The following is a 26200-nucleotide window of genomic DNA, read 5'->3' on the forward strand; positions in this document are numbered from 1 at the left end:
TTTGCCTTACTGTAAAATACACAAACAAATCAAGTCCTCCGGCCAACATGTGGCACAAACGTGAAGATAAAGAATAAAAGGAGAGTAACTGGGGGGTGAGGGAGGAAGGAGAGACACACACTTTCTCATGCAGTGATCATATTGGTTAGAATTCATCGCTGATAAAGAAATGTCTTCTTTGATATTCTGAAGCTGTGGGCTAAGTTGAAATACTAATTTAGAATCAAGTGACATAGTCTACAACCACAATTATTGCTTTTGAAGTTTCTGTTAGTTTGGAATTATTTGCACTGTGACCTGTTCTCGCCAGCCCGCCTTTCCTCATTGGTAATGTTGAAAAGCTGATTCCAGTCTGGAAATTGGTTAGTGGTTTGTTTTATTCTAGGTCTTGGCACCTGTTATACCTTGCGTGTTTATCACTGCTCATCTGCATAAAAGATCAGATTCTGTCAATAGGAAGTGGTGTTTATTAGTAAAATACTGTTTCTTTAAAAAAAACAAACCTGAATTAATTTGTATCTAAAGAAACAACGCTGAGTGGAAATACTTGGCAAGAACAACTAAGAACAGTAAGGAAAATTGTAGAGTCGAGTCAGCAGGACAGATTCTATTTATGTTTCTCTTATTTACAGAATAAGCATTTCTTATTCCTACCGCAGCCTAATGGTCATTAAGAAGATTTTTAAGTTTGAAGACAAGTCATTGAGAGTTTTTCCAGTTTCCCTCCTTCAAAAACTTTGTGATTTTATGTTACATACCAGGCGTAGATGAGGTACAGAGTAGTCAAAGGTGAATATGACAAAGTCCCTGCCTTGAAGCTTAAGTTTGAGGAGGGTAGAGGACAGAAAGACAGGTCAACAAGTGATTGCATGGTAAGTGCAGTCATAGAGCTGTGCAAGGTGTATGTCGTACTGTTTCCAGAGAAGGGAGCAGCGAAGAATTCACAGAGGAGTAGTAGAGAAGCTTTTGAAGAGGACATTCCGTGCAGTGAGAACCCCATCTTTAAAGGCATGGAGAAAGCCTTCATCTAAGGCTTTAGGTTGCAATCAAACCTGTGGTTTTAATTCGTGTAGTATTGGCACAATGGGCAGCCTCAGATGAGGGTGAGCACACTGGCTTTTACAGCTTCTCCTGATTTTTATTTTCTCAACTCTTAATTTGAAATTAAAGGAAATGCCACCGTTAGGTAATTCACACACAGACTATTCTTGGGGTGAGTGATATAACTTTCCTTTTAAAAGCATTGTGAAAAATTTGTAGTTCTTTAGTAAGATACGGGAACAAGGACGTCATACCTTTTTAATCCAAAAGGAGTGAATGAAGATTGTTAAAATATCATTAGCTACTATTTGGCAGAATATTATGATTCCAATCTATTTTCTTACTGCTATTCCAAATGTTAATTTAACTCATATTTAAAAATAGGGTGTTCATATACTAAAAGTGAGGGAGGAGGATAGTGTTAGTATGGAAAAAATGAAATACATAAATTTTAAAAAATCTATGTAACTCTATACCATCTCCACCCTGACTTTAATCAGACTTGCTAAAAGAGTAAACTTACTGGTTTATGTTTCATTTACATTATCACTTGTTTTTGTTTTTTATTAAGGATAGGTGAAAAGACTTCTAAGGACTATAGGGGAAAACAAGTGTCTACAACAGCATATATAATCCATAAATGGGAAAATGGGCTCCTGGAATAAGCAAGATTTAATTGTTAATTTAAAACACCCCTTTGAAAGAATTTTTCAAGTCCTAAATCAGGTCATGGATACCAGAATCAATCAATGAGTGTATCTTTTTTCCTCTCCTTTTTTTAAGTTTTAAGAGCACTAGTACAGCACTAGTTCAAGAATGAAATAGTCCAACAAGAATGTAAATTGACAGTTTTACAAAGTCCTATGTTACTAATAAGGGCTTCCCTCCCAATTTTTTTAAAAGCTTTCTTTTTTTCTTTTTAAATATGTAAGCTCCTTTAGGGCAGGACTTGATGATAAACACCTTTGAGGAATCTTTTGGCAGTGCCATGACTTATAAATTAGATGTCCTATCATAATAATGCATTTTCTCAACGATAAGAGAAATGAGCATGGGTGTATATATAGGTTTTGTTTTGTGTTTTGTTTTCTTCCTAACTCCCTTGGTTATTGGAAAGAACCAAACCTGTTTCTTCTACTGCTACTCTGTCTTCTGCCTCTTTCCTTTACTGTATGCAGGTGAGTTTAAAAACAAAACAAAAACAAGAGAGTACTAAACTCTTCTCATTTCTTGGGCACAACACTCTAGAGTTGGAAATGGTTAGATTAGATGTTAATGCCAACTTTTGGCTTTCATTTTACTTTTCCTGGAAATATAACTCCCTAAGAAATAAATATGTAAGATAAGATAGACTATATTTAAACTTTCATGTTTATATAAGTTTTGCTTACTCTAGTAGGGTGTGATAATATTCCCTCATTTTTCTGTCATTTATCCAACAAATTTATTTTATACAGGTTATCCCTTTTTTTAATAGCAAAGGTAGAATTTCAAATATGATATTCATGTAAGTTTATAATAATTCTTTTCCGCAGTATTGAAAATTTTTTTAAAAATAAGTGTTTCTTTTCAGTGTTGTTTATGTAAAACTAAGCACATTTCTTTTTTCTTAATTTGCTAGGATTAAATTGATAGTTTGCTGTGTGCTCCAAACAGTAGTTAATATGGGGATTTGGGGATTTTATAAACTATGTTTTGCTTACTGTTGGTTCTAAATATTTAATGACTTTTGTAATAAAGAAGAATAATTCTGGGATGTGAATCTTATTCTAAACTGGGAGCTTTTGTAATTTTACTCTTGAGTAATTGATATTGATAGCTTTTTAGATTTTCCATGAACTGTGGAGAAGGGTGGACTTTTTATACATTAGACTTTTGATTAGAGGCCATGATTTTAAATCTCAGGCCTTTCCTTGTATCCCAAACCATATACTGTATTTAATCTAAGGCTTTTGTGCAAAAGTTACAACCTGAAAATTTTTTTTTTCTTATTCAGAAGTAAATAATCATATCTGGTAACAGGATTGGAACAACTAAAAATTTTACACCCTTCAGGAAATTGTATTGTTCCTTGAAGACTGTTTACATAACTACTCTAAAATAGCGTACGCTGAAGTGTTTGCTGGGTACATAAAGCTCTTTCAAGAAGTTTCCATATATTTGTACATCCTTTTTTCTTCCTTAAATATGTTTAGATATAAATTATTTCCTGTATTGGCAGAATTTGAAAAACAGTTACATACCTGACAAGATTCAAAACATGTGACATATATAATGTGTTTAAAACAAATTAATCACGTTCGAGTTTTGCCTTATTGACTGCAGTTACTAAAACTACAATGACGTATCAAAAATGAGGTCTTGCCTCTTACATTTCTTTTCTTTTTCATGTTTTAAGCAGTCTGGACCAAAAGGAAAGGTAAGCTTAATATTGATGAAATTAGAGCATGGATATAACAGTAAAATAGCAGATTATTTATATGCTTTGAAAAATATCCATTGAATTAAAAGCTTATTAATTATTTTAAAAGGAAACATTTTAATAGCACAACATGATATTTGACTTATGTGGATAGTGTTTCGCCATAATTCTCAATATATATTTTTCCACGAATGATTATTTATTTATTTATACTGGTGGATGACTACTCTTTTTTTATAAAATAGAATATTTCATTGCTTAGTAGTAAAGTTGCTTTCAGCTACATCATTAAAATCTTTCTTGTTTTATTTTAGTGGTAATGATTTTGGTTTTACACTTCAGAAGAGTGAGGGGGAAAATGGAATTAGAATACCTTAAGCTTTGATTTAAAACTCTAAACATGAAATGTATTCCTATTTTGACCCAAAAATTTGTAACAGAATTTAATGTCACTGTTCCCTTTGTATAACAATGGCACACACATCATCCTTTAGCAGAAATGTTGAATAATGTAAACAACTGGGAAACAAGTTTTGAAGAACACACATTTCCTTGCCTGGTGAAGTGACTATAATTGCTCTAATCCAGGGTTCTGTAAGAATAGCTTCTCTCCTCACTGGGGGTCTGTGGAGTTTTTTGTGCATGTGCATAGCTTTTTTCCTCCACTCCCCCACAAACAAGTTAACGCCCTTGTATTAAACAAATACTTTCATGTAATTGGTGAAGGTCAAAACGGGATATTCTATAATTTTGTTTAATTATATAATTTTAACTATAATTTTGTTTAAAGCTGTAGAAGAGGCAAAGAGGACTCCTTGCAGTATTTTATAAAATGCGCATATTTCATCTTCATGAACCCCAAGTTTCTGAAATATAAATTTAAAGATGATCCTGTCAGCAAAAAGATAGGCTTATTTTATCATTCTGAAAGACTTGACAATTCCTCCATGTTTTAAATCAAAGGGTTGTACAAGTATTTTGCTACCTATCTCCTGAGAAAGAAAAATTATTTCCCATTGTGTCTATTTTTCTTTTTGAGTAAATCATTATTTCTTGTCAGATGCAGATGAATCATTTTATATCTTTTAAATTTCTAACTTGTAAGTGCCTATATATTTCTTGAGAGGCCATTAATAAGATGTTTTTAATAAAATTGATAAAGAATGTACATTATGTAACTCACACATGTGAAGTTATGTAACTTCAGACAGACTCTTGTTTTATACAGAGAAATTGTTTCTGATATGCTATAGTAGGTAAAGTATAGGTACTGTTATGTTATCAGAACAATATAAAGATCGAAGATTATTCTCTTTTTCACAATAAACCCTTGGAGAGTTTATACCTAATTTTTCCCACTGTTTTGGCTTCTTATGTGTATTTCTGTAGTGGAAACTTACTCATTGATACATTCAGCAAATATTTCAGTGACTGTGTGCCAGGCACTATTCTAGGGGCAGACGGAAATCCCTACCCACTTGGAGCTTACATTCTTATTGGAATAATAATGAAATAGGGGTCAGAAGATACAGAATTAAGTAACCAGCATTACAACTAGGCACATAACTTACTCTAAAATAGGGATGATAATATTTGCCCAATTGTGAAAGAGATTTGTGAGGAACAAATAAGATTGTTATTAAAACTGACTTATACATTGTAAAATTTGAAAAATCTAATAGTAATAAATATTCTTTCAGTCTTTTGTACTAACTACCAGGAACTAGACATCAAGCAGCAATTGTTTATAAAATACCTTGTAAAGAATACACCTGAGTGAGTGCTTTACTCAGCAGCTTATTACTGGTCGGTTGAATTTAGCCCATTAACCCTTTGGATCCTTACGTAAAATTATGTTGTGTTTGTCTTTGTCAAAGATAAACTGAGAAGAACTTTTGCCTCAGTAGCTTTTACTTCGTAAATTTTTCACGTAAGCCTTCCCTGCACCTTCTTATGAACACTAAGCCACATCTTTTTTCCTGACTTTTGAAGAGTAATAGAAGATTCTTTATCTTTATCCCTTAACTCTTGCGAGACTATAAATATCTGAACTAAATGATTATTTATAAGAATGGTTTATCTAACAGTTAGGTAGTTGTGGAAGGTTAATCTTTTCCAGGTTTTTTCCAATTGTACTATATACTCAGCACAATGATGTGTGTTTTAAATTTAAAACCAAGCTGGAATAAATAATAAATAAATAATAGTATTAGGATCCAGAGCTTGAAAACTTAAAAAGTTTGCTGCCATTTTTCTTTGTTGTGGGTGACTGACTCGATTTCCTTTCTGACTCATGGACAGGTAGGTTGTGAATACAGTGTATGTGGTAACAACAGGAGTCTAGACTATTTAATCTGGTAATAGAACTGGGTTTTCTTCCCTCCCTAGATGAAGAATCTGTTGACCCATTATGAAACTGAATCACCTAGTGATTTTTAAATTTAAAATTTTTTAACTTATTTATTTTTTATTATAAAAGTTTGTGTTTATTGTAGAGAATTTTGAAGCAACAAAGAAGTACAGAAATGAAAAGAATACAATAAAAGAAAATAGGTGAAATACTAGAAATGTTTACTTAAAGGATGTTTGAAAAAATATTATAATTAGAGATTTTATAATTTTTTAAAAGCTCTCAAAATAAAAAATTACATTATTAGGATCTTGGAGCATTTCTTTCCAATTTATTTTCTATGCAATTTTTAATATAACTAACACGTGGAGTTATAGTGAAAGTGCAGCTGCATATTCTGAATTTTCACCTAACAGTATGTCAGAGCATTTTCCCCTATCATTAAGTTGGCTTCTAAAGATGATTTTTTTTTTTTTTTTTGAGGAAGATTAGTCCTGAGCTAACATCTGCCACCAATCCTCTCTTTTTTGCTGAGGAAGACTAGTCCTGAGCTAACATCTGTGCCTATCTTCCTCTACTCTATATGTGGGACTCCTACCACAGCATGGCTTGACAAGCAGTGTGTAGGTCTGCACTAGGGATCCGAACCAGTGAACCCTGGGCCACCGAAGGGTTCAAACGTAACTGCTGTGCCACTAGGCCAGCCCCTAAAAATGATTTTTAATGATTGCATAATAGCTTGTCCTGCTGATATACATAATTTATTTACCCATTTGCCCATTTCTCGTTTGTCGCCATTATATATGACACATTGATGAACGACATTGTATATAATCTCTAAATACATCTCTTAAGATAAATCTCTGGGAAAGGATTCTATGGACTAGCTTAGAAATGTTTTTAATGCTCTTGATAAGTGCTGCAAAATTGTTTTGCAGAGAGGTGGTATCAATTTATGACAGCATTATAAATTACTGTCTCAAGTTACCTGAAAATAGTTATATACAGATGATTCTGTGTTCCTTGGAATTATAGGGGAGTCAGCTGAAACCTTAGAAATAATAAAAGAGTTGAGCAAGATGATAGGCTATAAGACTGACAGTATTAATAATTAGGTTTCCTTCATTCGCCTCTGATCAATTGGAGTATGTATTGGAAAGACCAAAATTTTGTTCATTGTAGCAACTAAAATGAAATATCCAGTAATAGAATTAATGATGTGTAAATCTTATATAAATGTATCTAAAAAACCTAATCTGGGGCCAGCCCTGTGGCGTAGTGGTTAAGTTTGGCGCACTCCACTTTGGTGGCCTGGGTTCACAGGTTCAGATCCTGGGCACAGACCTACAGCACTCATCAGCCAGGCTGTGGCAATGACCCACATATAAAATAGAGGAAGACTGGCGTGGATGTTAGCTCAGAGCTAATCTTCCTCAAGCAAAACACCAAAGAGGAAGAATGGCAACAGAGGTTAGCTCAGGGCGAATCTTCCTCGGGACGAAAAAAAAGAACCTAATCTGAAGCATGTATTATGTTCCTGGTTGGCTATTTGATACCAGAGCTCCTTAAAATAAGGTAAGTTTAATGCAGTTTTAGTTAAAATCTCTGTGACTTTGTTGTTATTTTAAGAAATTTGACCAGTTGATTCTAAAGTTCATTTAGAATAGTAGATATTTGAGAAGAGCAACAAAATTTGCTGAGTTCTTTAAAAGAATTCTTTAAACTGAATTCTTTAAAAGAAGAATAATAGGGGAAGAGAAGAATGACTTGCGTAATAAAACATACTGTGAAGACGACAGTGATTTAATATGGAGACACTAGGAAAAGACTAGGAAGTAAGACAGTGAACGAGTCCAGGTGTGTACAGGTTCCAACCAGCCTGTCCAATCAATGAATATAAACAAGTTTGCAGTGCCTTTCAAACGCCTGAATTAGGATATTTGTACTTTGGCTGACAAATTAATATTTTTAATTTCTGTATGGTGGCCAGTGGTTCAGTTTTGACAACATTACCATCTTTGTACAGCAGTGTTTGTACAATTACTTGACCTGATAAATACACTTTTAATTACATACTGCCTTTTAGTTATGCACGTTTATTCATTCCAAGTATTTATCAAGTGCCTGCTATGTCTAGACATAAGGATACAGTGATGAACAAAACAGACAAGATCCCTGCACTCCTGTAGTTTACATTTTGATGGGCAAAGACCAATAATGAACAAGTAAAACATGAAATAAGTTCTGTAAAGAAGTATAAGTGGATGATGTGAGAGAGAGTGACAGTACTGTTTCTTTGGAAACTCTACTGGGAAGCTAACATTTAACCAAGGACTAAATGAACAGCTAGCCATGCCATGATCATAGAAATGGCTTTTCCAGATAGGGAAGAGGTGGTGCTTAGATGCTAATGCAGGAATGAGTTTGGCATGTTCAGAGAACAGAAAAAAGAGCCACTATGGCTGGAGCCTGGGGAGCAAAGGAGAAAATTTTATGAGGTGGATTTGATGAGGTCCCTTAGGCCCTAGATCATAAAAGGCTTTGTAAGATGATCTGAAGAGTTTGGATTTTATATTCATGCTCTCACTAGAAGCTTTCACGGCATTGAAGGTAGGGAAGTCTCATTACCTGATAAATCTTTGAGATTAAAGAAAATCTTTTATATGTGATTTATAATTCGGCACAATTAAAAACTTAAGACAGCGGCATTCAATTAAGGCTAAGGATATTCCAGTTTCCAAATAGAGATATGCCACAAAGAAAAAGCAATAATAATCTGTGACTAAATAGTCAAAACTATTTCAGCAAAATCTAGGTGTTGGCAAGGTAGAAAGGGAGAAGCAAAAAGAATCCTAAGGCCTGTTTTGGGGAGGGAGTTTGGGAGGGGTAAAGTGGGGAAGTAAAAGAATTTTAAAGATCTCATCCCATTAGGAATGCAGTAGAACATCTTGCTTCAGAAAATAGTTGGAATCTTGATAACATGTTAATAACAGAAATATGCAACTGGAATAAGCATTGAAAGAGGAAAGGTAACTCTTCATTTGTTAAATTAACTGGGGGTGGGGAGGGACAAGTGAACAGTAATTGTGCGAACCAGTAAAAGTAGGGGAAAAGAGGAAACAAAGTAAAATAATAATAAACAAATACAGATGTAACAAACAGACTGGGCTGGCCCTGTGGCCAAGTGGTTAAAGTTCCATGCCCTCTGCTTCAGCAGCCCAGGTTCACGAGTTCAGATCCTGGGTGCAGACCAACTCCACTTGCCAGCCATGCTGTGGAGGCATCCCACATAGAAAAAACAGAGGCTTGGCACAGACGTTAGCTCAGGGATAATCTTCCTCAAGCAAAAAAAAAAAAAAAGGGAAGATTGGCAACGGATGTTAGCTTAGGGTGAGTCTTCCTCACCAAAAAACAAAAACAAAACAAAAACAAACAACTAATGAAGTAAGATGAAAAGAAAACATGAAGTCTGTCAGCTGTTGTAACAATTGTGATCAGGTTGACTATATTTAATAAACTAGTTGGGTTAAATCAGCTATACTATGTTGTATAAGAATCAGACATTTTATAAAATAACAATTTGTAAGTAAAGGGATATTTAGAGTCAGAAGAAATGCAACCAAAAGAAAGCATGAGTAGAATTTTACTAATGAGATGGAATTAAAATTAGAAGCACTAACTAGAATAAAGGAGCATGTCTTATAAGGAGCATGTCTTATAATGGACAGTCTATAAAAGTATAATAACTAAATGCATAAAAGTCCCCTCAAATACTTAAAGTGCAAGAACTTCTTGGTTAGAGTACAACTGTGGGAGAGTTCAATACAGCTCTTTGAAAATTAGACTGATTTATGAGTTTAACATGAGTTTGGAATAATGGATTTTAACTGTAAAATGAATACATTTGATTTATGTAAATTTACATTTTTGAGATCAGTTAAGAGCACTAGAAAGATTAGTAAAATGAGCTATCTTTAAACCAAGCAAAAAAAAAAACACAAAGCCCACAGCACCCAGATCCTGGTTTCTAATACTACTTTCTAAAAAAAGGAACATGGAGAAATGGCTGATTCTGGGGATGGGTTGGGGAAAACACAAAATGGTCCTGGAATATCTTGTAGTGTCAGAAACCAAACAAGTACTCAGAAAACAAAAGGGTACTTGCTTCAACAGCACACATAGTAAAATTGGAACAATTTACAGAGATTTCCATAACCCCTGTACAAGGATGACATGCAGATTCTCGAAGCAGTCCATATTTTTGTAAATTTTATGTATGTTTTACTAGAATTAAAAAACAATGAGGTCACATCAAAGGGACACAGGAGCCATATGAATGAGCTCCTGGGAGCCAAAGCTGAGACAATTGGATTATAACCTGACGTATAAAGTAAAAATCCATGAGCCATACTGATATAAATGATTGATTAAATAAATCCCTTACTTATTGAACTATCCTAGGATTTTACAAGCTGCATGAAATGAATTGGGGGAAATGGATAGCTGTTTATTGCAGAAGAATTCCAAATAATATGTGTAGATAACTCCCCTTTTCAGGAAGTGGAGCTTAGCTACCCCCAACCTTTTTGTGGGCTTGATTGACTGACTTGCTTCCAAATAGAATGTGGAAAGGGAAAAAGAGTAGCTTTAGAATGGAGAATCCTGGCAAGCAGTACCTTAGCCAAATAAATTAACATCACCAGTGATAAATCATATTGATAGCATGTACCTACCCTCTGATACAATACAATGAGAAGAGCCCTTCACCTCTGTAATACTCTTTCCCCAAACCCACAACCTCAGTCTAATTATGAGGAAGACATCAGACAGACCCAGGTTGAGGGGCAGTCTACAAAGTAACTGACCAGTCTTCTTCCAAAGTGTCAACGTCCTGAAAAACGACCTGCGATTGGGAAACAGAGGAGAAAGGAGACGTGACGACTAAATGCAGTGGATCCTGGATTGGATTCTGGAATGAGAAAAGGATATTGGTGGAATAGCTGGTGAAATTCAAATGAAGTCTGGCGTTTAGTTAATAGTAGTGTACCAATGTTGGTTTCTTTTTTTACTTTTGTATGATGTAATGAAGGTGTTAACATTAGGAGAAACTGAGTGAGGAGTAGAAGGGAATTCTGAATGGTCTTTTCAGCTCTTGTGCAATGTAAAATTATTCCAAAATTGTTTGTTTTAAAAAAAGACTTTCATGGCTGAGGCCTATCTAACTTTTAATGAGAGGGCATTCTGATGTTATTTAAATACTGCACAGAGGAAAACAAACTCTCCATTTTATGCAGCTTGTGAAATGTTGAGTCCCAGAGGTAGAGTGTTCTCTAGGATTTCTACAAAACACAAACCCTCAGAAGCAAAAAGCCCTCCCACCTTGTAGCGGGCAGCTGACAGGGAGGCTTCTCTGCTCTCACTTGGTTTGAGGTGGGGAAGGATGTCCACTGAGAAATTAAACCCCAGGCTGGAGCTTCGTGCTGTTTGGAGTTCGAAATTTCAGTGTCTGTAGAGTGACGGAACTATCAAACCAAGAAATTAACATAAAATTTGGTTTTTGATCGCCTAACAAAATTTTTTTTAAAAAACAAAACTGAATTTTAAAGAACACAAGATAGTTTATGGCTGGCAAGTTCTTTTAATTCTCTTATCAAACGTAATAATACCTTTGTCCTGAAATTCTTGTATTCTTGTATTAAAGTATGCTTCAATTTCTATAATTTATTCATTATAATAAATTTTTTAAAACAAAACTTAGTTTTCGCTGTTTGTGTAGGGAAACATGTAGCAAATATTGGATACAGAGTGGCCATAAGGTCTGTAAATGTTGGCAAATATACATAATAGTTTATTAATATTACGTTACAATACATGGTATGGTCATGTATATTATATGATATATTCAATGTGTTCCTCATTAGCAATGCATGATTCAATGCACTGTCAAATTGCAAAGAAAACAGTGCATTAATGCACCATTTTCATCAATCCTTGAACCTCTATGTTTGTTGTCTCAGATGATTTGTCAGTTATTACTGAATAAACCTGTGCTTGTAGCATACCACAGAATAAGTAGTCAAGCAGGTTCAAACTGACGAAAATTCAAAATGTCTGTATTTCCAGATTTTGTGGCCACTCTGTCAAATAGTTACTTTCCTCCCTGATGATCCTTAGTTGTGAGAATATCTACTGTTTCTGTTGTCCACTGTTTTGAAAATACACAACTCACAGAGTTTTGGGAGTTTATGATAATAGTGTCATTATATTTTGCTTCAGCTTCGTTGCCTCTGTTGCATTTTAAAGTTGATGTCTTTATTTTTCCCAAATTTAGAGTTGTAAAAATCAGAAATTAAAAAATCAGTTATTTGATTTAAACGTAAGACTATATTATATTTTCTTTAATGTGAAAGTATATGTATTTTATTTTAAGCGTAATGTAGTCAAATTAGGAGCTGAAAACCCACCTTTTTTGTAGTTCTAGTACTACTATCTGAGGCAAATTCTGATCTTCACAACTCGTATCCTCACAAATCTTAAAATTTTGGCAGGGTAGAAATTGCCCAGTTGTACCAAATGCTGCTCAGCAATAATGAAAACACCATTACTCATCAATATAGATGCAATTTGCCAAGATTCAGATTCTGGCATTGCTACTTAATAGTTGTGTGACCATGGGCAAGTTTATTAACCTCACTGTGCCTCAGTTTCCTTTATCTGTAAAGTGATAATAATAGTATATACTGTATAAGGTCATTGTGAGGATTAAAGGAATTAATACACACAGAGCACTTAGAACAGTTCCTGGCACATGGTGCTTACTGTTTGCTGACTGCTCTTACAGATACGCTGCCATCCCTGCTCTACTGCTTTCTTATGTCCTGTTCATGGTCTGTTTGCAGTTTAGGTGCTCTGACTTTTCCAGTGTAAGAATATGAAATCCTTACAGGAAAATTCCTTTAGGATTTTTAATTAATTTAGTTACGTTACTCTGTGAAAGATATCAATCATGAATGTGAATGGATTTACAAATAATAGAATAACCTCTTTTATTTTTAATTCCCTGGTTAAATAAAGTGGGAATATTTTTTGAAGCTTTTATTCTGCGAAAAGTGTCTGGTTATTGTAGCTCCCTGGTCTAGTACACTTTTTGTGAATCTTCTTTAATGCTTGTAATCCCACAATTAGCTAACAGTTTTTTCCTTTTCCTCCAAATTAGTGCATATTTGGACTTACATGGTATTTTAGGATCCTTATTTACTAAGGATTATGTTCAAAATCCTGAAAATCAATATTGTATATGAAGTCTGACAATGTAATTTAATTTTTTTTATATTCCCATAATGTATTACAAGGCTAAAATACTTGTTCCATGATTGCTGGTTTTATACATAACATTTTTTGTACTGATTTTGGAATCGTCCTTAAGGCCAATATCATACTCACCACTTATTCCTTTATTCACTGATTTGTTTTTAAACAACTAAAAACATTTACAGCAAAATTGGGCAAATTGAATGTTGAGTGATTTTTTTTTTAATTCAGAAAATGTATGACAATGAAGTATTACAAGATTTTTTTATGTGGTTTTTATAAACTGATTATGAAGGCAGTTCCAAAGGAAAAATTCTAAAGTTTTGTGCATTTGGAGAATAAATATGTAACTTTCCAAAGTGATTACTTTGAAGAACAATAATTTGCATTCATTTATTAAAGATTTGTTTGAAAGTCTGCCTGCCGTGGGCTCTGATAGATTGGCAGTCTAAATAAAATGAAGTCACTGCCCTTAGGGACCTTATAATGTATTAAGCTTTAGTATATTTATGTAATATAGTTTTATTACTTTATAGTGCCACTTTTTATGTTGCAAAGAAGCTATGGTTTGCTTTTAATAATCGTATTGTAAATATTCCCTAAACTTTTTCATTTTGAAAAGCAGTTTTTCTGTTAGGATAAAACTATATAAATTTCCTTTTCTAGGAAAGAATACCCACCTCATGTCCAAAAATTTGAAAATAATTCTGTAAGATTAAGTCGGCCCCAAGGTGTTGGTAAGTGTGCGGTTTTATTTGTTACACCTGTGAAGGGTTTTTAGTAGTTGTATGAAAGGTAGAAGTAGAGATATGACACTGGCTTTACAATATTCCCAGGTATTACAGAAATATGTGGAAAACCATTTTTTATAACTGATTTGAGAATCAATTTAATTGTAAGCTGAAAAATCGGGGAATGATTGCATATTCATGTGACTACAGCTTGAAATCTTTTAGATTTTATTAGCATTTTTGTTAGATTCAAGATCCAAATATTAGCTGTAAATGGGTTATAACTTCAAACTGTGTTTTGTTTAACTATTATAATCTTGTATTGTGTAATTGTCTTGATTTAAGAGGTTTTGCTCCTAAAATTTAAAATACATCATGCAACCACTGAATACACAGATACAACAGTGTTAACAGTAGATGTTGGAAAATAATTGTGAGTAGAAATTTATGTTTGCATTGAAATTATGTTTAATATGCTGATATTATATTAATGTGAAAATAAAATACGGGCAAGTAACATTTTGAAAAATGTTTCACCACCAGATTGGTTTTCATCATTTAGAATAGTGATTCTTTTTTTTTTTTTTTAACTTTTTTATTGTGGTCTCAATCGTTTATAACATTGTGAAATTTCAGTTGTACATTAATATTTGTCAAACATTGTGTAAATATGCCTCTGCACCCCTTGTGCCCACCCTCCCCACCCCTTTCCCCCTGGTAACCACTAAATTGTTCTCTTTGTCTGCGAGTTTGTTTATATTCCACATATGAGTGAAATCATACGGTGTTTGTCTTTCTCTGTCTTGCTTATTTCACTTAACATGCTCTCAGGGTCCATCCATGTGGTTGTGAATGGGACAATTATGTCCTTTTTTATGGCTGAGTAGTATTCCATTGTATGTATATACCACATGTTCGTTATCCAGTCATCAGTTAGTTGTTGTGCACTTGGCTTGCTTCCATGTCTTGGCTATTGTGAATAATGCTGCAGTGAACATAGGGGTGCACAAGTCTCTTTGGATTGTTGATTTCAAGTTCTTTGGATAAATACCCAGTAGTGGGATAGCTGGGTCATATGGTATTTCTATTTTTAATTTTTTGAGATATCTCCATACTGTTTTCCATAGTGGCTGCACCAGTTTGCATTCCCACCAGCAGTGAATGAGGGTCCCCTTTTCTCCACAACCTCACCAACATTTACTTTTTTTTGTCTTGGTGATTGATAGCCATTCTAACTGGTGTAAGATGATATCTTAGTTTTGATTTGCATTTCCCTGATGATTAGTGATGTTGAGCATTTTTTCATGTGCCTATTGGTCATCTGTATATCTTCTTTGGAAAAATGTCTGTTCATATCCTCTGCCCACTTTTTGATTGGGTTGTTTATTTTTTTGTAGTTCAGTTGTGTGAGTTCTTTATATATTATGGAGATTAACCCTTTATCAGAATCATGATTTGCAAATATTTTCTCCCAGTTGGTGGGTTGTTTTTTCATTTTGATCTTGGTTTCCTTTGCCTTCCAGAAGCTCTTTAGTCTGATGAAGTCCCACTCACTTATTTTTTCTTTTGTTTCCCTTGTCTGAGTGGACATCATATTTGTAAAGATCCCTTTAAGGCTGATGTCAAAGAGTGTACTGCCTGTATTTTCTTCCAGAAGTTTTATGGTTTCAGGTCTTACCTTTGAGTCTTTGGTCCATTTTGAGTCTATTTTTTTCTATGGAGAAAGATAATGATCTACTTTCATTCTTTTGCATGTGGCTGTCCAGTTTTCCCAGCACCATTTATTGAAGAGACTTTCCTTTCTCCATTGTATGTTCTTGGCTCCCTTGTCAAAGATTTGCTGTCCGTATATGTATGGTTTTATTTCTGGGCTTTCAGTTCTTGTTACAAATAATTTTTAATGTTTATTGAACGTCATTCATTAAGTAGATAAAAACAATCTTTTTTTTACTTTTTATTTTGAAATCATTTTAGACTTACAGAAAAGTTGTAAAAAATCCTAGAGAGAGTACATGTTTACTCTTTACCCAGCTTCCCTTGATGTTAACATCTTCCAATCATAGTACGTTTATCAAAACTAAGAAATTGTCATTGTTATAAGATTCTTTTTTTCCCCCTACTTTTTCTCTCCAAATCCCCCCAGTACGTAGTTGCATATTTTAGTTGTGGGTCCTTCTAGTTGTGGCATGTGGGATGCCACCTCAGCATGGCCTGGTGAGCGGTGCCGCGTCCACGCCCAAGATTCGGACTGGTAAAACCCTGGGCTGCAGAAGTGGAGCATGTGAACTTTAACCATTCGGCCTTGGGGCCGGCCCCTGTTATAAGATTCTTAATAAGCTACAGACTTTGGTCATTTTTCACCAGTTTTTCACAAATATCCTTTTTGTGTTCCAAGATCTAGTTTGGGCTCCCACCTTGCATTTATTTGTCATGTCTCCTTGACACTTTTGAAGAGTATGGTTAGTTTCTTCGTAGAATGCCTCTCGGTGTAGGTTTGTATGATGATGTCTTATGATTAGGTTGAGGCTATGCATTTTTGTCAGGACTTCTACAAAAGTGATGCTGTGTCTTTTCAACACATTATATCAGGGGTTGTATGATATTGATATGTCTTAGTACTGTGATGTTAACTATGATCTGTTGATTAGATAGTTTCTGCTATGTTTCTCCATTGTAAAATTATTTTTTTTTCCTTTTATACTTAATAAAGATCTTGGGAGAGATACTATACTCTAAGACTATGCAAATATCCTGTTTTTCCTCAAACTTTCACCCACTGGCTTTAGCATCCATTGGTGGGTCATGCTGGCAGCAGTCATTAATTGGTGTTTATCTAATGGTAATTTTCTCTTTTCTTCATTTCTTTTACATTTATTAATTGGAATTCTTCTGTAGGAAAGAGCTGTGCCTTCTCCCTTAGTTGTTTACTTATTCGTTCAGTTATTGATATCTGTGGACTTATAGACAATAAATGAAGTGTTTGTTTACACACACACGTATCTGGTTCATCTGGGCAAGTAGTATTGGTAAACTTCAGGAGAGAGATATTGGTATATTTTACTTTGATTGTAGTTTCTTTTGTGTTAGGTGGGTGCGTGTATACTTGGGCATAGGATGAATGAGAATGCTGTAATAGTATTGCATATATTGTTGCATAAAGGTTGCATTTTATTTTAGAATTTCCTTTGGAGATATTTTTTAAAACATAGAAATTTCAAACCCCAGTTATTGGCATAGCACCTGGAATAATTTTCTCCTAAAAAGGAATCGTTGTCTTTTTATAGTTCTTAACACCTAAGGTGATTACCTTTTCCCCTTTTATTTTGCATTTAAGAGACACAATATGAATTTTTTTTTAAGGATTGGCACCTGGGCTAACAACTGTTGCCAATCTTTTTTTTTTTTTTTCCTGCTTTATCTCCCCAAACCCCCCTGTACACAGTTGTATATCTTAGTTGCAGGTCCTTCTAGTTGTGGGATGTGGGACGCCGCCTCAATGTTGCCTGACGAGCGGTGCCATGCCCGCGCCCAGGATCCGAACCCTGGGCCGCCGCAGCGGAGCACACGAACTTAACCACTTGGCCACAGAGCCAGCCCCCTACAATATGAATTTTGATAACTTATAGCCATGTATCAGCACTTATTAGCATTGATAAGCAGTTCTCTAGGATAAAATTAAAGCTTTTAAACCATTAAGTATAAGTTTTGGTGAGATCACATATCCTGTTGCTTTTTGCTTAATGTTCTTTTTATATATTTTTTAAACATGTAGAATAACGACAACTATATAACTGTAAATTAAGATTTCTCATTGTTCCCCTGCCTATTCTTTCCTTTATTTCTTAACCTTCCTTTTGTTTTCCAACCTGTTCTTTGTATTCTTGTCAAAGAGAATTAATAGACTTCTACTGTATGAATGACCATTTAATTACATTTTAATGTAATTATATTATGATTACAACTTAAATCACCCTATTTAGCACTGTTTAATTCATATGCAGAAGAAAAATATCTACTTACTCTTAACCAGTCAGATTAGCATCTTAATATGTAAATTCCCAGGCTTTTTCTTTGCATATGTACCCATTTTTTTTAATGCATTCATACTATATATACTGTTCTGTAACTTGATTTTTGCCTTTGTTATGATATTATTTGTTTTCTATACTCTGATTAAAAGATGCTAGAGGAGCCGGCCCATGGCTTAGTGGTTAAGTTCAGCACACTCTGCTTTGGCATGGAACTATACCATTAGTCAGTGACGATGCTGTGGCGGCAACCCACGCGCAAAATAGAGGAAGATTAGCATGGATGTTAGCTCAGGGCAAATTTTCCTCAAGCAAAAAGAGGAAGATTGGCATGGGTGTTAGCTTGGGTGAATCTTCCTTAGGGAAAAAAAAAAAAGGTGCTGGAATATCAGAAGAAAACCAGCATGGGAAGCAAAATTAAAGGAAGTTTAAGAATCAAATGGATGAGTTTATCTAAGGTGGACTTCTTTACAAGTTAATATATCCAAGTCTCTAATCATTTTTTAGTCAAAGCATAGTGACCCACTATAGTTTATTTTCAGTGTTTTGATATTATATACGTTATGATTAATAATCTAGTACATACATATTGTGTATTTGATTATTTTCTTAGATTAAATCTGTAGAAATAAAATCAGGGACAGAGTTTATGTGTATTTTAAAGACTTTTGATATGTCACTGCCAAAATGCCTTTTGGAAAGGGTGTCAGCCCCTAACAAACAGTATTCAGTAGCCTGTTTTCTCATGCTCTTCGGCAACGTTCGAGGTTGTTCTTTTAGGCTTTGCCAGCTTGATAGGGAAATCGTTTTTGGTTTTTTCACAGTTTCTTCATTACTGGTGAGGAAGTTTATATGTTCAATGGCCATCTGAATTTCTTCTTTTATTCATGTCTGCCTATTTACCACTTATTTAGCTTAGCAAAAAGTGATTTTTAAGGAGGCTGTAATGAGAACATGATACATAACTTCAGTTTTATTTTATATTGAAACTCAGTCATAGTAGCGGCTACAAGATGGAGAAAACTGGTTTTCTAGTTTGTCTTTCTCTTTTGAAAGACTATAAAAATAATTTAAAAGAAATACGTAACCAGAATAAAGATAGTTGTGTTCTATCACTGTTCTTAGGGTATATGCATTCCAGCATGTTAGTAATACCACAACTGAATTCTCAAACAAGAAAGCTAAGGGCCTTCCTTGCCCCAACCCACCTCCAATTTCTAGTATGAAAATTTTCAAACAAGCAGAAAAGTGGAAAGACTTACAGTAAATACACAGATATCTATCATGTCTATTCTACAATTAACACTTTTCTATATTTTATCACATACCTATGTATTGACTCAACCATTTATAAGAATTCATCTTATTTTTTTCTTGATACATTTTAGGATAAATTGCAGACACCAGTACACTTCACTCCTAAATACTTCAGCAGATATATCATTATCTAGAGTTTAATATTTGTTTATAGTTTTCTTTTTCTCTTTTGAAATAAAATTTATATATGATGAAATGCACAGACCTTAAGTCTACAGTTAAATACAATCGACAAGTACACACGCCCTAACCCAAACCCTTGGGCAGACACAGTACAGATAGTCTCATTACCTCAGCAAGTTCCCTCATGTTCCTTTTCAGTTAGTCCTCACCCTTGCCCTGTCAAAGGTAACCATTGTTCTGATTTTTTTTCTAGCATGGATTAATTTTACCTATTCTACGACTTCGTATAAGTGGAATAATACAATATTGTACTCGTTTACGTAAGGCTTCTTTTCATTCAGGGTAATTGTTTTGAAATTCATCCATGTTGCACGCATTAGTGATTTGATGTACCAGTTTGTTTATCCCTTCTCCTGATGATGGACACCTGGGTTATTTCTACTTTTGATTATTATGAATGAAGCTGCTATGAACATTCTTTTTATGGAGGGCCTTTTTTTTAAACTGGGATTTTAAAATTTATTCTATATGTCCAACCTATTAATCCCTTGTACTTATCTCAGGATATCTTCCATATTCTCACCTTTTCTGCAAATCTGGAAATACTGTGGTATATTAAAAAAAAAATCGAGCCAGAAAATCCACCAGGAAATTTCCTAATCTTGGTGTTCATACTGTGCAGTCTTGGGTGAACACTGTATTCTCCTCTCCTTTCTAAAAGAGGAGTTCAGCGAAAGCAAGAATGTCACATGGGTTTCATCCCAAGTACTTTCCTGGAGTACTCTGTTGAGGCTGTGTCACAGCTTAGAAAAAAGGCCTTCCTTCATCAGTTAGCTGCTAAAACTGCCACAAGCCACTTGTTAAGCGTTTGCCATTCCTGGACCGGTCAAGTTTTAAGTCTTTTGCCATTTTTTCTGGCAATGAGTTGAGAGTAGTTGATTTTCACTTGAATCATCAATCTTTTCAGATGTTTTTCCCTTCTTTTCGTAGAAGATAGAATACTAAAGGAATTTTTTAATCTTGATATTAACTTCTTTATGCTTATTATTTGCCTCCTTGTGGGTCTATTGTGGTTTCCTATACACTGTCAGTCGTTTGCCATCCTCCACATCACATTTGTTTCAAAAGTTTCATCTTAAAATTCCTAATTGTGTCCTTCTTTGCCTTTTCTGTCTCTTTCCTTCAGAACCTTGTAAATAACCTTGATTTAGGGATCAAGTTTTTAAAATCATTTTTGTCTGTTATCACTAAAAATCTTTCATTTCTCTCAAATCTTGGGCCACTTGCTTCCCTCTTTGTTAATCGTGATAGGAGGTGGAGAGAATGTGATGCAGACGTCATGAGGTAACTGTGGTGGTGAAGAGTGTGATGCTGTGTGCAGGAATGAAGTGATGATAGTTTTTAAAACGTCAGTCTCTGATTAGGGTCTGGCAGAAGAATGATATAGAGCAAAATGACATACAGATACTGTGGGGATTACAAAGACTTCTAAAACTGTGTTCATAAGGAAAAAGGTCTCTTGTGTACATAAAAAATTTCATTAGGTCAAGAAAACTTGGAGGGAAAAAAAATCCATATTTATGACAGCTCTCTCTGTAAATTAAATTATGCCAGTAACTGGTTGTGTATTCCAGACAACTGTGTGTGTATGTTTTCTGAATTCCAAATCTTGTCAGCCTCCTTTTTTACTTAGTGCCACATTCTAGTTCTTTAATACTGTCTTGTATAGAACTGCTTTTTGTACGTAATCAGTCTGACAAAGTAAGCTAGCCCTTGTAGGAATAATCACTAGCTCCTGGGCCTCTGCGCCTGCCTGGCTTCTCCGTAGCCTCGGGTGGAGTTCTTGGAAGCAGCTTTCAGTTCCTCTCCCTGTCTGGAGGCTAAGTCCTTATGTTTCTAGATCTGTGAGTGAATCATTATCTCTGTTTGGCAAAGTTAAGCTGTTTTCAGAGATGACATAGTAGCAGCATCCCTTCCTTCCACCCATGTAATTTCATCTTATTTTAATGTGTCATCTGGTTTTATTTTTTGTAATGTGATTCATTAATCCATTAAACATTTTTCGAGCCCTTACCTTTTACAGTTTCTAGACTCTGGGAAAACGTGTTACACATGATTTCTTCTCTGTCTGGGCTGACAGTAGAATGGGAGGAAGCTGATCAGTGCACATGATGACAGGAAAATAAAGTGAATGCTCATAGAAGTGTGTATGAAGTACTGTGATAACTCTGAGGATTGCTGCTTGTGGGCAGAGGCAGCTTCCTAACAGAGAATGGTTTGAACTCAGTTTAAACAGGAAGGGCTCTGCTTGTGAAGAGGATGGTGTACGTAGGAGGGTGAAAGAGAAAACACCCTGGAGAGATGCACCTCTTTGGGGTACTCTTTGATTGGAAGTAAGACTGGAACATCAACACATTTTGGCTTGCCAAGGAGGTTTAGAATTTTTTCCTTAACTACTAGAACTTTGAAAGATTTTAAACATTGGAATGATAGAGTCTCATTTTTGTGTTAGGATGATCCCTTTGGCGGTAGTGGAGAAGGAACTGAAGCAAGCAGCATTGGAGTGAGGGAAGTCAGTCTGGGCAGGAGTTAAGCATCTGAAATATAGTGTCAGTGGAGCTGGAGAGGAAGGAGTGAATTTAAGAGCTATTAGTGGAATTCCCTTGAATATGAGGAAGGGGGCACAAGGGGAAGTCTACGATTACTTAAATTTCTAGTTTTGGTGTCCAGGAAAACAACGGTGTTTGAACTGCGCAGAAACTGAGAAGGTGGAAATGACTTAGTGAAACTCTGTGTGATTATACTAAACAAGAATAGTTATATTGCTTTCTTGAAACAGTATTGTATATCAAACTCGGAAATATTAGATAATGTTGATTTTTATGTATAGGTAACTCCTTATTTAAAAAAAGCAAAGGACCGGCGGGTGGCATAGAAGTTAGGTTTGCGCACTCTGCTTTGGCAGCCTGGGGTTCGCCAGTTCAGATCCCAGGCACAGACCTACTGCTTGGCAAGCCATGCTGTGGCAGGCGTCCCACATATAAAGTAGGGGAAGATGGGCACAGATGTTAGCTCAGGGCTCATCTTCCTTAAAAAACAGGATGTTAAAGATGGGAAAATGGAAGTATTTAACAAATTTGGGGTATGTAAGTGGAGCGTTTTGGTTTGTAAATTCATTAACTTTTGTTTTAGAACTGTATGTTTGGTCTTCTTGCATAGTTAAATCTTTGCTGATGAAGTCACGTTGTAATAAATTTTAAATTGTCCTGTTTTGGAGTTCATTATATTATTTAAAAATTCTAATTATATCCTTAATGGAAATTGTTAAATTTACTTCAGAAATAATGAGGAAAATTCTCTTTTGTATTTCTTGAACTTAAAAAACCGTTAGGTTGAGGATTAGTTTAGTTTCCCTTAAACAGGTGTACCTAATGTTCGAATTAAAATTTTTCTCATTACTAATACAAGAAGAGTAACTAACTTAGAAAATTGTGTGTATATGAGATTCAGTGCAGGAAGTGCCTGTGTTGCATTGTAGCACAGAATAAGCTGAAGAGAATATTGATATACTTGATGAAAGTGGTCCACAGTGTGAAGATGCTGGTGAGGAGTAAAAAGCAGACAAGAGCAGCCAGAAGATGACTCCTTGCTCTGACTTAAGGTTCTGGTTATTCTTCATTGCTCTACGTGTTAAAGCATTAGTTTATTTTAACTAAAACATAATAATTTGATAATATAAGTTAGCATTTTTTCATAGCAAAGATCATGAAGAAGTTATAAAATTCTCTTGGTTTTTTCTCTTTCCTTTAGATCGTATAATGAAGAAAACAGAAGAGTCTGAGTCACCCCTGGAGTCTGAAATTAAAAGGAAAGTGCCACAGAAACGGCACAGTGGTACATATCAGTCTACTCCTTCTCCTCTGTCTCCTGCTTCAAAAAAATGTGTAACTGAATTAGAGGTGGGTAGAGAAGTTATTCTTTGTTGCTAATCAGATGGTATTTTTATAAATATTATTTTTAGTACTTATTAATTTCTAGTTGACCTTTTTTCGTAGGACTAGAAGAGACCCAGAAAAGTTATGTAAGCAAACTTTTCTGCCTTGGTTAGATCATTTTTTAACTATCAAAAATCTAGACTATATCTTTTTCTGAAAAGGATGTATGAATGCCTCCCTGCAACATAATGCAAATAATTGCTTTCAACCAGAAATTTTTAAAAATAATTTTAAAGTTACAGAAAAGTTGAAAAAATAATTGAAAGGCTATCCACATATTCTTCTATCAGATTCTCCAGTGCCTCTGCCTGTCTTCCCCCCATATATACTTGTGTGTGTGTATTTTTTTGCACCATTTAAGTATAAGTAACAGGCATGGTGCCCATTTACCACTTAATACTTTTGTGTGTGTTTCTTTTTTTTTGAAAAAAAAGGACATTCTATATAACCAGAATACAACTGTCAAAATTTAAAAATTAACATGGATCCAAAATTACCATCCAATCTACAAACGTCATTCAAATTTCACCTAACTAATGTCCTTTATGGGTACAGACTCCAATTCAGGCTCATATGTTACATTTAATTGTCATGATCTTTAGTCTTCTTTAATCTGGAATAACTTCTTAGTCTTCTCTTATCTTTTTTAACCTTTATATTTGTGAGAAGTATAGGCCACTTACTTTCTACCTCAAGTTGGGTTTGTCTGATGTTCCTTCATGGTTTATACACTTTTCAAGAATCCTCAGAAGTGATGCTATAACGTTATCATTACATCATATCAGGAGGCATATGATCATTTTCACAATCCTGATATTAACTCTTCTAGATTTGTACACTGTAAAGTTAATTAATAGATATGTACTCATTTATTAATAAGACTCACTGTAAGGTAGAGCTTTTCCTTATCCCACTTATACTTATCTATTGCTTTATTTATACCAGCATAGACATGTAGATTCTTATTTTACTCAAAAAGGTTGTAGTGTGTAACTATCATTGTTTATTTTGATGCTCAAATTGTCCCAGGCTTAGCCCACGGGAAGTTCTTCAAGTTGACTCCTGTTTCTTTTTGACATATGCCCATCATTCTTTGAGTACTTTCTTAGTTTTTGGTATAACCAGACGATCTAGACTTCTTTGTGTTTTCTCTGTCTCAGCTCTAGAGTCATGCATTTCTCCAAAGAGCCATTGTTCCTGTAAGTGGAGGGAAGCTCTGTGGGCACTAGTTATGCTTATTGCTGCTGGGTGTCATCTCTATAGGCCCTCTCAGTGGACAAAGCTAGGAAATGTGTGTTTATGTGTTAATATTTAATACATATTAAAATCCACGAGTTCACACTGATGATTCCAGTTCTAGTCCTAGACCACCGTGTTTTCTTAGCCTTTCCCACTTTGCATGTTTGTAACTCCCTTCTCTGACAGTGAGAAACCTGATTCCCATCATCCTCAGTGTATTTACTTATTTGCTCAGTTGCTTTTTATGGGATCTTATGGGACCAGTCTCCTGGTATGCCAGCATAAGCTTGTTATAGACCACACTGGCATCCCCCCACTGCTTGGCCCACTGTTTGAGCCAGGGAAAGGCAAAGGAGGAAAGAGGAAAGCTCCTCCCCAGACACACCATCCTTCATCTACTGGGCATGCCAGTTGAAAACCTCAAAATTTTTTTTGATATCTAAAATAAATCTTCCTTCTTTTACTCCCATGCCAATTTTTCTTATTCTTAGTGGAGATAAAGAATAGATTGTAGCCACTCTCTATGTAATTTTTTTCCTTTTTTTTTTGTTTTTTTTTTCCCCCAAATCCCCCCAGTATCTAGATGTACATTTTTTTTTTTACTTATGGGTGCTTCTAGTTGTGGCATGTGGGATGCTGCCTCAACATGGCCTGATGAGCAGTGCCATGTCCACGCCCAGGATCCAAACCAGCAAAACCCTGGGCCACTGAAGCGGAGTGCGCAGACTTAACCTCTTGGCCACAGGTCTGGCCCCTCTATGTAATTTTTAATTCTTGAAGAAGATTAGTTGTTTTTCTTTTCATGTGTAGTCTGAAATTCCACCCTATGTACTGCTTGTAGGAAAACAGGGTCTTTGATATTTAATGAGGTTATGCATCTTTAGAATGTTTACTACAAATGACATTGTCTCATCCAAGCCAGGCTCATTCTTGTTAAATATATTGGTTATTATTTATGTGTAGAGACTGGCAGATAGTAATGTGATATGTGATTCGGATTTATTTTTATTTTGTGAAAGTCTTCCACTGACCACAAGGGAGAAAATGAGACTTTAATCTTTATTTTTCCAAAGAAATTATACTTAACAGAAAATTGTTATGAAAATTTACTACTTTACACATGCTTTACTAAAAGTAATTGATCAGTATTGAGATTCTAGTTTTTAGATTTCTAGGTTGCTATAAATTCTTAATCTTTAGTTTTTTAGCATGAAAAAATTAATACCACATTTGGTTCAGCTCATCTGCATTTTGTTCCTAATTGTCGCAAACAGTTCCATGATATGTTTCTTAGCTGATAGAAGGCATATGATAATAGCTTACAATATATTTCCTTCTGTATTTTAACACTGGAAATTTTAATAGTCAGGGTATGCTTTTTCTGTTTCACTATAAATTTTATAGAAGGAAATATGTGGAAGTACCTCTTTTTCATGGAGTTCTTTTCACTGAAATAGGTCCTGTTTATCTATATTATAAACAGCAAAGTGTTGGAGCCAGCCATTACCCATCTTAATCATATCCTCAGATTCTTAACAGACACAGTTAGCTTATATATGGCTGACTCCCACTGTGGCAAATGAGGCTCTATCTCCCACATAAATGAATGTCTTTGAACTTCTTTGGGTGTATTAAACCTAGCT

The 26200-nt window shown here is 34.8% G+C and overlaps 1 protein-coding gene and 1 non-coding gene across 6 annotated transcripts in view; both read left to right on the top strand.

The window, feature by feature from the left end:
* The window catches only part of SENP6 (SUMO specific peptidase 6), a 116770-nt gene that overhangs the window by 45092 nt on the left and 45478 nt on the right, over positions 1–26200 (top strand). For 2 of the 5 annotated variants that reach the window (XM_023650664.2, XM_023650665.2), the window contains exons 6-8: positions 3440–3460; positions 13791–13861; positions 23134–23282. In XM_023650664.2, coding sequence (XP_023506432.2) covers positions 3440–3460; positions 13791–13861; positions 23134–23282 — 241 coding nt within the window. The remainder of the gene's footprint in view (positions 1–3439; positions 3461–13790; positions 13862–23133; positions 23283–26200) is intronic. The other 3 variants (XM_023650666.2, XM_070225154.1, XM_070225153.1) reach the window with 2 other exon arrangements.
* LOC111775519 (U6 spliceosomal RNA) lies at positions 9971–10076 on the top strand. Its single transcript, XR_002811226.1, has one exon. It is a non-coding gene; the product is annotated as a U6 spliceosomal RNA (small nuclear RNA).

This window comes from Equus caballus, chromosome 10 (assembly GCF_041296265.1).
Source record: "Equus caballus isolate H_3958 breed thoroughbred chromosome 10, TB-T2T, whole genome shotgun sequence".
Lineage (NCBI taxonomy): Eukaryota > Metazoa > Chordata > Mammalia > Perissodactyla > Equidae > Equus > Equus caballus.